This window comes from Myodes glareolus, chromosome 9 (assembly GCF_982192425.1).
Source record: "Myodes glareolus chromosome 9, mMyoGla1.1, whole genome shotgun sequence".
In the NCBI taxonomy this organism is placed as follows: domain Eukaryota; kingdom Metazoa; phylum Chordata; class Mammalia; order Rodentia; family Cricetidae; genus Myodes; species Myodes glareolus.
Window position 1 is genome coordinate 91,625,085 of NC_142034.1, and position 12,087 is coordinate 91,637,171.

Below are 12,087 nucleotides of genomic sequence, written 5' to 3' on the forward strand. Positions count from 1 at the left end.
GGGAAGGGACCCAGGGTTTGTTTACACTACGTAAACTCTGTTGCAGTTTCACCTCAGTCCTGATTTTTTTTTTTAAATGTGCTTTGGTGTTTGCCAAAGGTGTGAGGTCCCCTGGAACTGGAGTTACAGATAGGTGTGAGCTGCCATGTGGGTGCTGGGAATTGAACCCAAGTCCTCTGGAAGAACAGCCAGTGCTCTTAACCACTGAGCCATCTCTCCAGTGAGTTTCTGAAAGATATAATGTGACGTGGGCAATGATGCTGGAAGCCCTCTTCATGGTCACTGTCCATTCTCCGCCCCGTAGGGTGAGAGATGCTGACATACGGCTTGTTAATTTTTTGAGATTTTATTTATTTTTATTTCATGTGTGTGAGTGTTTGCCTGCATGTATATCTGTGCACCAAGTGTGTGCAGTGCCCATGAAAGCCAGAAGAAGACATTGGATATCCTGTGACTGGAGTCAAACAGTTGTGAGGCATCATGTAGGCACAGGGAATCAAACCAAGGTCCTCTGGAAGAGCAGTCAGTGCTCTTAACCACTGAGCCATCTCTCCAGCCCCTTGTTGATCATTCTGACTTGCCATGAAGCATCTTTCACTCTGCATCTGCATCTGGCACCAGGACTGACCTATGCCAGGAAGAAGGGTCACACTCTCCTGCTCCGCCTCCCTCTTTGATATATCTCCTTTTTCTAATTCTAGGTGGCAAGCGGTCATCCTTCTGCCCAGGACACCTGCTGCCAGGGAGTTGTGATGGGATGCCCGTTGGACTGTGTCATGCCCTGCTGTGTGGCGTATAGACCCCTTACATCTGTCTAGTCTCTAACAGCAATGGGCTCCTCAGCAGAACTCTCAAAGATAAACTAATGCTTTCTCTAGTGAGTGAGGCTTTGCTCTGGAAGGACAATGCACTGCTATCAATCGAGCCTGTCTGCCATATTTTGCTTTTGTTTTCCCCCATGTGTTGGGAATATGTAAGAAGTCCTTGCTGGTACCACACTCTACAACTTCCCAGCTTCCAGAACCATGCACCAAAAGAAACCTTTCTTCCTTATTAGATATCCAGTCTCAGACATTCTGTTATGGCAACAGGAAATGAGCTAGACCAGGCTGTACTCAGGTATCCTGGGGCTAGAGGTGGAGCTTAGTGATAGAGTCCCTGCTTCACATCCATGAGACCCTGGGATCAATCCCCACTACCAGCATGCCATAGTGGTGCACACCTTTAATCCCAGCACTCGGGAGGCAGAGGCAGGCGGATCTCTGTGAGTTTGAGGTCAGGTTGGTCTACATAGTGAGTTCCATGACAGCCAGAGTTATACAGTGAGACATCGTCTCAAAAGAACAAAAAGACAACCCAAACAAACAAAAATCCCTGGTAACAAACTCTGAACAAAACCCAGTTCATTCTAGAAAATGAGTCCTTCAAGGTGTCAGCCATGTCTGTCTTAGACCAACCCCACAGTCTGCACTCATCAGCACCGCCACTGTTAGAAATGATGTTTTTTTCTCTACTGGAGAAGAGAGATGTATTCTAGAGATATTCTGACTCCGGCCCCTGCGTGAACAGAAGCCTCACATACATCCTTCACAACGGTGCCCTGGGGCTGCGTCTCTTCTTGAGGGTTTTATAGCTGAGCTTAGCTGATCTGCCCCAGAACGTGCTGCATCTGTCGTGGGCAGCCGCTCATGCCAAGTGCTGCCAGACAGACAGCTGGTATTTCAATGAGCCCCACAGCAAGCTGAGTGGCTGTTTATAAGGCCATGTGACAGTACACGCTCATCACTGTGGCAGGCTCAGGAGTCACGGTTTCACTGCGTCCTTCTATAAACGTAAGTTCTTAGAAGAAATGTGGCTAAATAAATACATCTCCCTTGTGGCCAGTACCTTTTATGTCTTTAGACACCCCTCCATGCCTAGAGATGGGAAACTTTTATTTTCTAAGCAGAGCACTGCCTCTTGCCGTGATGACTTAAGCTCCTGGAAGTGGTCCCGCTGCTGTGAGGCTGCAGTTAGTTTTCTTCTGCATCCCCATCCCGGAGACCCTTTATCCAGGAATCCGGTCTTTCCCAATGATCCAAAGGACTGTCTGTGTCACTGTCAACCTGTCCAACCCGCGGGGGTCTGTTTCTGGGGTCTCAATTTGTTTCCAGGAGATTTTTCTATCTGGTGACAATTGTGTGAGTGATAACTTTCTACTATGCGTGGCGGAGCACTTGCTTGCATTTTACTACACACCTAGCAGTCATGTTTGGGTACCAACAGTCCAACCTACCTGTTGGAGATAATCATTTTCTACTAAAGTTAAGCTCAGTGTGATGGATCCCATTGCCTTAAGTCAGTTGACAATGTCCCAAACAGATGTCTAAACGTTAGGAACAGCTTATGGAACTAAAAGTGCAGATCTCGTGACAGAAGGGACAGTTTATCTCCTATAAAGAGGGTAGGTCCTTTGATGCTGACCCAGGGAATCTGGGCAATCAAAATATCAAAATATCAGCTTTGTTCTTCTGATTGGTTGCAGGGCTCTGCTCGTATAACCTAAGCAGTTTCATCCTTGTGGCTAATTCATGACGTCTGGAGCATTCCACACCTCAGGCAGCTGCGGGCAGCTGGTGTCTCTTACAGCTCCAAGTTCTAAAATCTCCTTTTCAGAATAATACGTCCAGAGGTTGTGGAGGCCCCGGCATGTGTGCAGTTGGAGATGGAGAGAAGTGGGTGTGTTAGGGAGAGAGCAGGGTGGGATGGTGTAGGTAGAGGGAGGGCAGCTTCTGGGAATGTACAGGCAGGAATTGTCCAGCAGGGCAAGGTGACCCTAAGGATCTAAAGTTCTTGCCAACGGGGCCTGGACAAAGGGATGCTACCTCCAGAATGGCAATTTCAGGGTTTATAGCTTTAAAAGGGGACATGGGAGACAGGGAACTTCCCTCTGAGAGTGGAAGGCAGTATACTGCAAAGCACTTGCCCTGCCTCCCACCAGCTGAAGGTGATAGTTAGGAAGGAGGGGTCTGTCCACCTTTGTTTACTGTTACTTTACCAAAGTAATTGATGCTCAGTCCTTAACGATATGAAGGTTTATCTGGCTCACAATTGCAGGGCTGGCCAGAGTCCCTGGCTGTGTCACAACATGGTACAGAAATGCAGAAGGGAACAAGAGTACTAGACAGTCTTGATTTTTACAACAGCAAGCTCTTGAGAAAACTAATTCACTTGAGACCAGTATGAGGTTCAGGTTTTTTTTGTTGTTGTTTTGTTTTGTTTTTTGAGACAGGGTTTCTCTGTAGTTTTTGGGCCTGTCCTGGAACTAGCTCTTGTAGACCAGGCTGGCCTTGAACTCACTTTGATCCACCTGCCTCTGTTTCCCAAGTGCTGGGATTAAAGGTGTGAGCCACCACCACCTGGCCGAGGTCTAGTTCTTACAGGCTCTGCCACCTGAACACTGCTACAATGAAGGTCAAATATCCAACATGGGAACGCCTGAGGAGCACTCTCAGTCTGCACTCAGACCATAGCACTGCAACACAATCCAGGCCCGGGTCCTTCAACCTCTTCCATTTTTATTTCTTCAGAGATAGTAATTGGTACACAGGGTGCTGTGTCTGGGCTCAGCTTTCAAGTCCTTCGACACTGTTACTAAGAGTAGCCATGAGGCTGCCTTTCCTCATCTACACAACAGGAATGTGGAAGTCTGTCCACCTTGCCTAGTGACTGGAGGGATGGGACAAGGTCACGTCCAAGCAGGAGCAGACAGCCTCATTAGGAGCGATTTCCAGCCCTTACTAGATGCTGCCTGATCAAGAGGGGCCATCTGTCCTGAACTGCTCCCTTTTGTACTGAAATTTTCAGATTTATTACAGTATAATTTACATGCCATAAACTTACTCACTGCAAATGCCCAGTTCAGTATTTAGGAAATTACAGAGTTCTAGCCTCATCCCCAGAAAACACTGAATTTGCGTCCCTTCTCCCCGCCCATGGTCCCCGGGCTCATCTGCTTTCTGTGCTCATAAACCCACCCTGCCTGCGCGCTTTCTCCAGTCAGTCACTTTTGACATCTGGTTTCTTTCACTTAGCATCATGTGTCTGTGATCCATCTAGGTCGTAGAATCTGCCCAAATTCAATTGCTTGATCTCATCAAGTTGTAGACTGTCCCTTCCTTCCATTTCGCTATTATGACTTAATGTTGCTAGGAGTGTCTGCACCCAAGACTCCATGTGGATGTAAGCTTTCTCTTACTGGTAGACCCAGGGCTGACCATGTGTTTCACGGGGTGTGTTGAAACAAATTCCTGCTATGTACCCAGACTGGCCTGGAATCTTGCGGTCTTTCTCTGTCTCAGTCTTGCAGAAACTGCCCCATTATTTCCCAATGTGATTTCTCATCTTATGTCCCACCGGGATAAGGGCTCTAGCTTTTTCAGATCCTTGCTAATGTCCGGCACAACTGCCCCATGGTTAGTAACAATCTATGCATGACTCCACTGGTTCACAACGCTAAACGTCTCTTCATGTGCTTATTATTTATGTATTTAATTAATTATCTGTGAAAAAGGCTCTCACTTTGTAATAGAGGCTGGCCTTGAACTCTTTTGTAGATCATGCTAACCTTGAAGTCACAGAGCTCCTTCTGTCTCTGCTCCTTGAGTGCTGGGGTTAAAGTTGTACACTACCACAACCAGCTCATAGGTTTACTGAATCCCTGTCCCTTTTTGAGTGAGGGTCCTGCTGACGTTCTTCCCTGATGTGGGATTCCCTTCTGTATGCCGTGAATGCCATTGGTTAATAAAAAAACTGCTTGAGCCTGTGATAGGGTAGAATAGAGTTGGATGGGGCAGGAGAAGGAACTAAACTGAATGCTGGGAGAAAGAAGGCAGAGTTGCAGAGAAGCCATGGAGCCCCAACAGAGACAGATGCTGGAACTTTATCCGGTAAGCCACAGCCACATGGTGATACACAGATTAATAGAGATGGGGCTAGTTTGGGATATTAAGAGTTAGCCAGAAACACGCTCAAGCTATTGGCAAAACAGTATTGCAAATAATATGGTTTCTGTGTGATTATTTTGGGGCTGAGTAGCCGGAACTAACTAGCGACCTCCTACAACACTTCCCCAAGGTCTTTTTATTCTGGAGCCATAGGAAGCTTTTTCTTTCTTTTTTCCGCTGTTTGTTTTTTTCTGAGACAGAGTTTCTTTGTGTAGCCGTGGCTGTCCTGGAACTCACTCTGTAGGTCAGGCTGGCCTTGAACTCACCAAGATAAACCTGTTTCTGCCTCCCAAGTGCTGGGATTAAAGACGTGTGCCACTATGCCTGTGTTTTATTTTTTTGGCAGAGAAGTTTGTCAATAGGTTTGATGATGGCTAACTTGACCAAATTTAATTTTTAAGGACTGTTACTTTTGGTGTCACACTTAAAAACTTGTTGCTTAAACCAGGGTCATGAAGATCCCCTCCACATTTTCTTCTGGAAGTTTTATAATTTTGGCTCTTTTATTTAGGGCTGTGGTCCATTCTGCGCATGCTTGCACACATGCTCACGTGCATGTGCATGGGGGTGTGGGTGTGTGTAGGTCGGAAGTCTACCTGGACATCTTCCTCCATCACTGATCACCTGGATTTTGAGATGATGTTCTACTGAATCTAGACATCACCAATTCAGCTAAACTCGATGACCACTGAGCCCCTGAGATTCTCTACCCCTCCCCAGCATAGGGATTACAGATGTGCACTGTCACATCTAGCTTTTTACATGGGTGCTGGGGAACCAAACTCAGGTTTCCCCGCTTCAGAAGCAAACACTTTCTCCACCGAGCCATCTCTCGAGCTCCTGTGACCCCTTTGGAGTTGATTATTGTACAGACTGTGCAATGAGGGTTCAAGGGCATTGCATTTTTGCATGTGTTTGGACGCCGTGGGCTGGACAGTGTTCTCCTTTCACCCTCAAATCCATATATTAAAGTTCTCACCTCTCAGGATCTATGTATTCAGGGACAGGTCTTTACAGAAGTAATTGAAGATTAAACAAAATCATTAAGGGGCCTTAATCCATATAAATGGCAACCTCTGATTTAGGGTGCATTACATAAAGAGAACATGTCCCGTATAGTCACAGATAGCTAACTGCAAGCCAAGGACAAGGCCTGGGGGACCCTGCTGCTTGCATTTTAGCTTTCAGAAGTGACAGAAAAACCAAGTCCTGCTGTTGAAACCCCAAGTCTGTGATGATTTGTGGCACCGACGACTATGCAGTGGCTAGCTGTCCCACCTGTGTATTAAAAACACTCCCCTCTTTGAACTCTTTCTGTATCTCACTGAGTATCACTCAGCCTGGCATTCTGGAACATTTACTCCTGGTTCACTGCCTTGTGCCCTGATCTGCACATGGATCCTGGGATAGCACCACAGAGTCTGGGTCACTGCAGCCTTGTAGGGAGTCTAGAAAATGGCAACTGTGACTTGTCTTTCAGGGTCTTTTGCATTTACACACACACACACACACACACACACACACACACACAACTGATTTTGTTAGCACTGCTATGGTAGTTTGAATGGAATTAACCCCCATAATCTCACAGGGAGTGGCACTATTAGGAGATGTGGTTTTGTTGGAGAGGGTATGGCCTTGTTGGAGGAAGTGTGTCACTGTGGGGGTGGGCTTTCAGGTTTCCTATGCTCAAATATTGTCCAGTGTCTCAATTAACTTCTTGAGATGCCTGCAAGATATAGGAGTCTCAGCTACCTCTCCAGCTCCCTGTCTGCCTGCATGCTGCCATGCTCCCGGCCGTGATGATAATGGACTGAACCTCTGAAATTGTAAGAGACCCACCACAATTAAATGTTTTCTCTTTATAAGAGTTGCCATGGTCATGGTGTCTCTTGACACCAACAGATACCCTAACTAAGAAAACCACTAGAAAGCACGCTGGATTTCTACAGGATTCAGTCCAGATAGAAAGAACTTTTAGAAGAATGGCTGCTTTTGAAACTCCCACTCCTCCAACTTATGACTTTCCATTTAGCTAGAAGTGCTTCTGTTTGTTTGTTTGTGAGACAGGGTCTCAGTGTGCAAGCCTGGCTACCTAGAACAGAGAGCTCTGCTTCTGCCCCCAGTGCTGAACACAGGCGATCACTACTACAGCCCGATTTACTTAGAGCTCTCTGAACTTTGCTTGACCATGCTCTGCAGTTTAGTGCATAAATCCTGCACTTTTGTTGAGTACATTTTTAAGAGTTTTACTTTTTATTTGAAGCTGGCGTGAGCAGAATTTCCCCCTCCGTATAGATGTGTGTGTTTGTGTGTATGTGGTACATGTTATGTGTACATGTTCATGGATGGGTGCAGATGATGGCCAGTGGTTGGTATTGCGTTCCTTTCTCGACTGCTTTCCACCTCAGTCTTTAGACACGGTCTCTCACAGAACCCAGTACTTGGCTGGCTGACTGGACTGGCTGGCCAGTGAGCCCCCAGGACCTGCCTGTCTCCACTCCCATGCTCAGGATGATAGGCACTTAATGCCACTCTCAGCATTGAAAATAGATGCTCAGTCAAACTCAGAACTTCATGTTTGTGTCGCAAGCACTTTGCTGATTTAGTTATCGCCCCAGCCCAAGTGGAAGTGCGTTCTTAATTCCACTTTTGGCTACAGACACAACCGGTGACTGCACACGGCACCTGCATCCTGTGATCTGACTATGCTCACCTCACAGAGAAAGCAAAGGAAATGAAAACATGCTTCCTTCCCGACCACTTCACTCCACTTCAATCCAACATCACCAAAAGGCAGGCCTCCCTCCGCACATTCAGGGAGCAAGAGGCCAGCTGCTCCATCAAGAATGGGGGTTGAATGCTGACTGGAACACTCACAGGGTAACACCACACAGCCGCTGGAGGTGGATTTGGGCTGATTCCAGAGTAGCATGGGGGAATTTTATGTTTTATTCTATTTTGTTTCCCACCTTCCCATGAACACTTGGCACCCAGAAAGGAAAACAAACAGAACACCCACGGGGGAGGATGGTGCTGGCATCCCAGCTTACCTTACAGTACTCATCAATTGGTATCAGGCGCTTGACAGCCACGTCCCGGATGTGGCTGCGGCGGAAGAGGATTTTCCCTGCAGGAGATGAGAACACGTTCAGCATAGCGGAGTAGTGACCTGCCCTCTGCCACCCCAAGTGGCTGTCTGGGAAGGGCCTGAGTGGTCCCAAAATTCCTGGCTGCCCTCAGTATCTCCAGGCTACACCGGGAGATAGTTTGGGTAGCTGAGGCTAAGCTGGGTTCCCCCGAACTCTGCTGCTGTAGCACAATGGCTAGAGAGAATGAGTCTCATGGGTGAGAGCTTTTTTAGAGCCTTGTTCATGCTAGGCACATGCTCTGTGATGAAATTATGCTTCAGTCACACCTCCACACCGGGAGTAGGTTAAACACAGTAGACGGCACAATCGCCATACATATTTATGGGCAATTAAAGGGATATGTGCAATTAAAGGGACCAGGATGACTGACATGGCCCTCACTCCCAGCATTTCTCACTCCTGTCAAAAATACCCCAAAGCCTCTCTACCAGCTATTTTGAAAAACCCAATCTGTAGCTGTCAGGTGCGGCTCCAGGCTGTGCTGCAGTATCAGCAGCCACTGATAAGTGGTGATAGCCACTCCCACCCTCTCCCAATGCTCCTCTCCACTCTCCCAGGCTCTGGTAACCACTACTCTACCTGTCCCCCCCCCCCCCCAGGTCCCCTCTCTAGCGTCTGCATTTGTGTGAAATCATGAGGAAGGACCCCTGCAGGTAGGGCTCCTCCAAGCTAAGCCTGTGCAACCCAGGCTGTGCGGGCAGCTCAGAGCGGAAACTCAGTCCCCCTTCCTTCCCTCACTCACGCCTTTGTTCAAGCTTGTGAGCTTGTGTACTATTTAATGACTGTGCCTTTCTGATCTACCCATGCTTGCAAGAAAAGAAAAATCCAGGCGCTAATACACCAACGGGTTTGAAGTGCCCCATTTTCTGAGTGGCAGGCACAGGTAATATTTTCTTATCCAAGCTTTTCCTGAAGTTTCTATCGTATTTATCACTTTTAGAACCATATAAACGTCCTCCCACAGAAGAGAGGGACAGTGTTGACAACCTGCTTTCCTCAATGAGCCATCACTATGGGAACTGGGTAGGGGTGAGGGGTGACCAGCAGGCTCTGCTGGGATTCTAGGTGGGGCACCCCTTCCAAGGCAGGACTGTCCCCAACCCATCATTTCCGATTCAGCTCCAGATCCAAGCCGGTGGCCTTCCCAACCCCAGTCACGGTGACAATCAAATAGCCTTCCTCCTCATTTTCACTGGCCTCTGCAAGTAGGGCTGCTTGCAATCTAGACTCCACTGAAGTGCCCCAAGCCTGTGAGGCTTCATGACTGGGAAGGAATGTGGTGCTGAGGTGCAGCGGGACGCTACAGTGCAGTGTGATGCCCCGAGCAGCGGAGGCTTTCTGCTGTTCGTCTCGTTCTCAGAGTGGTAGAGGATCCCAGCCTCAACCAAAACGAACGGGGTCCCATTTGGTGGCCGTTCCCTTCTGCACATCCGGGGAGGATGGCTGCATACAGGCTTCTTACTGTAAAGGTAATAAGCGGGCTCAGAGCATTTACGAGTAACATGGCGCTTCTGCCAACCTACAGCACAAGGAGCAGACTTGTCTCGAAGCCACCGCCCAACTAAGGAGTCTGTGTGGGCAATTTTTTTTTTTTTTTTTTTTTTTTGCTGCCAACTTGACAAAAGCTAGAGTCACCTAAGAGGGAAGCCCAGGTAAGAAGACGTCTCCATAAGACTGGCCTGTAGGCAAACCGATGGGGTATTGTCTTATTAATGATCTATTTGGGAGGGTCCAGTTGACAACTGTGGGAGCCACCCTTGCAAAGGTGGCTGTATGAGGTGGAGCAAGCCAGGGAGCATCACCATTCCTGCTTCTGCTTCAGTCCCTGCTTTGACTTCCCTCAAAGATAGACTGGGACATGGACATATGAGCCAAATAAACCCTTCACTCCCCAACTTGTGTCCAGTTATGGAGCTGGTTACCAACGCAAAGGAAAGTAAAGGAAGCCAGAGCCCAATGCTGAGGCTTCACCCTGGAAGGAGCCAAAGGGTGGTAATTCATCAGTGCTTCCAGGGTTTCCTGGGGTTGACACAAGGACCAAAGATGTAGCCTTGAAGGGACCTCTGGAGACACTTTGTAGCACAAGTGCTCACTAGATGGTTACAGCCAATCCCTCCTACACTGTGAGCCTGGAGAGCCAACGGCCTCCAGAGTCTGTGAACTGGGACACAGTCCAGTCTTCCAGGTCACCTCCATAACACACCCAGAGCCTGGCCCTTGGAAGAGCTTCCAATGGAGTGTAATTACTCTGTGCCCACCCACACCCAAAGGGGGGATGCATGACACTCTAGTTAAGAACACGCTAATCCTTTCTCTCACCCTTAGCTTTCTGAGGCCAGCCAGCAGCATCAGAGCCAGGATACACTCAGGCCAGGTACCAGGCAGCCTGGCCAACGCTCTCAGTGGTTCCTACTTGTTGGTGACGCCTCTCCGGTGAAGTGGGAGGACAGCCAGCATGGGCAAGGGTCTGGGTCTGATGGAAGGGTTGGGAAGGATGGTGGGGCTGCCTCCACACTGGAGTGGAAAGGGTGTTCAGGAGAGAGACGGGTCTTGGTGGGAATGGACGGCTTTTGTTTTCCACAGGGGAAGAAGGCCAAGTTGCAATTCTTAGTTTTCAAGTTGCATTCTCTGCCAAGCTGGCCTCCCCATCCTGCTGGGATGGAAAGTCCACACAGACTGGTCCCTTCCCCCGCCTTTGTGCTAATGTGAAACTTGCCTTGGTCTCGCTGACAAGGCAGTCTGGGTAGAGACCTGACCTCTGGAGAGGAGACCTACTTCCTGCCCATGGCATTGGCCTGGGGAATAGCTGAGTGGTGGGCTCAGAAGGGATGGGTCAGAGGTCCCGGGACCCCTGGGGATCTCAAGCTGAAAGTGGGTACAAGGACAAAGGGGCTAGGCCCTGAGAACAGCATTTTCATGAATTCTTGCTGGAAAAGAATTACGTAACCACAAAGGCTTTTAAGGACTGGGGAGAGGGTCAGGCTCAAGTTCTCTGCCTTGGGAAGTTTCCAGAGCTGACTTTCGCCTTTCATCCAGGAGAAAGCTAGGGCTTACTGCTCCCCTCTTTCTTGAAGAAAGTCTGGCTGAACTTGAACATTCTTGGTTATTTAGTAAAGGCAGCAAGAGGAGAGTCGGGGGGCCTGCTTTTGGGGGTTCCATTCTGCAATGACCAAGACTCTCCTCTTGCTTCCTTTACTGAGTCTATTCTGTGCCCAGGAATTGAACTTTGTGAAGCAGATTCCCTGTCTTATTTAACAGATGTGGAAACAGAGGTGCAGGGGAGCGGGAAGACTGGGAACAGAGATTAAAGTCACGGGGCTGAGGAGGGTTGAGTTCAGAGCACGTGATTTTGCAGCCCTGAGTTTTGGCTGTTGCAGCTGGCACATGGGGTTCTCTCCAGTGGGGGGAAAAATTCCAGTGTGGTTGACGCTATCCCAGTGGAGGGATTAAAAATGCTAGGTTTCTGTCTTTTTTTTTTTTCCTTCTTCTTTTTTTGGCAAGGGAGTTTCCCAGCAGAGGGGGCCTAGCAAACACAGCTATCCCAGTGCTCAACCCAGTTGAGCTGATAGTTTCTGAGAACTTATTGCCTGTGTGGAAGGGACCCAAGAAAGGAGGAAGATGGGGAGCTCTGCAACCCATAGGTACTGAGACTAGGGTGACTGTCCATGTGTCCATCATCCATGTGTAACAACAGCAAGTGAGCAATGGCCCTTAGCGGCCTGTCAGACATACACAGTCCTTGTGGGCACCATCTTTATAGTACCGTTCTCATTTCTAACTTACAAGGCAGGAAATCAAAAATGCTCTTGAATCATTTACCAAGGTTAGGGGTGTGTGCGCCCAGGGTGCCAAGGTTGGAAGGGACTCCACCATGAAACTTGGAGCCAGCCACCCCTTTGTTGGCATCCCGGGTCTGCCAACCATGCATGCTATTTGTGGTTTCTGGGGGC

The 12,087-nt window shown here is 48.5% G+C and overlaps 1 protein-coding gene across 1 annotated transcript in view; it reads right to left on the reverse strand.

Moving 5' to 3' along the window:
* Sh3pxd2b (SH3 and PX domains 2B) overlaps window positions 1-12,087 on the reverse strand; it is an 83,235-nt gene that overhangs the window by 33,244 nt on the left and 37,904 nt on the right. Inside the window, exon 4 of the mRNA XM_087910716.1 lies at window positions 8,039-8,115. Within this exon, the coding sequence (XP_087766842.1) occupies window positions 8,039-8,115 (77 nt within the window). The remainder of the gene's footprint in view (window positions 1-8,038; window positions 8,116-12,087) is intronic.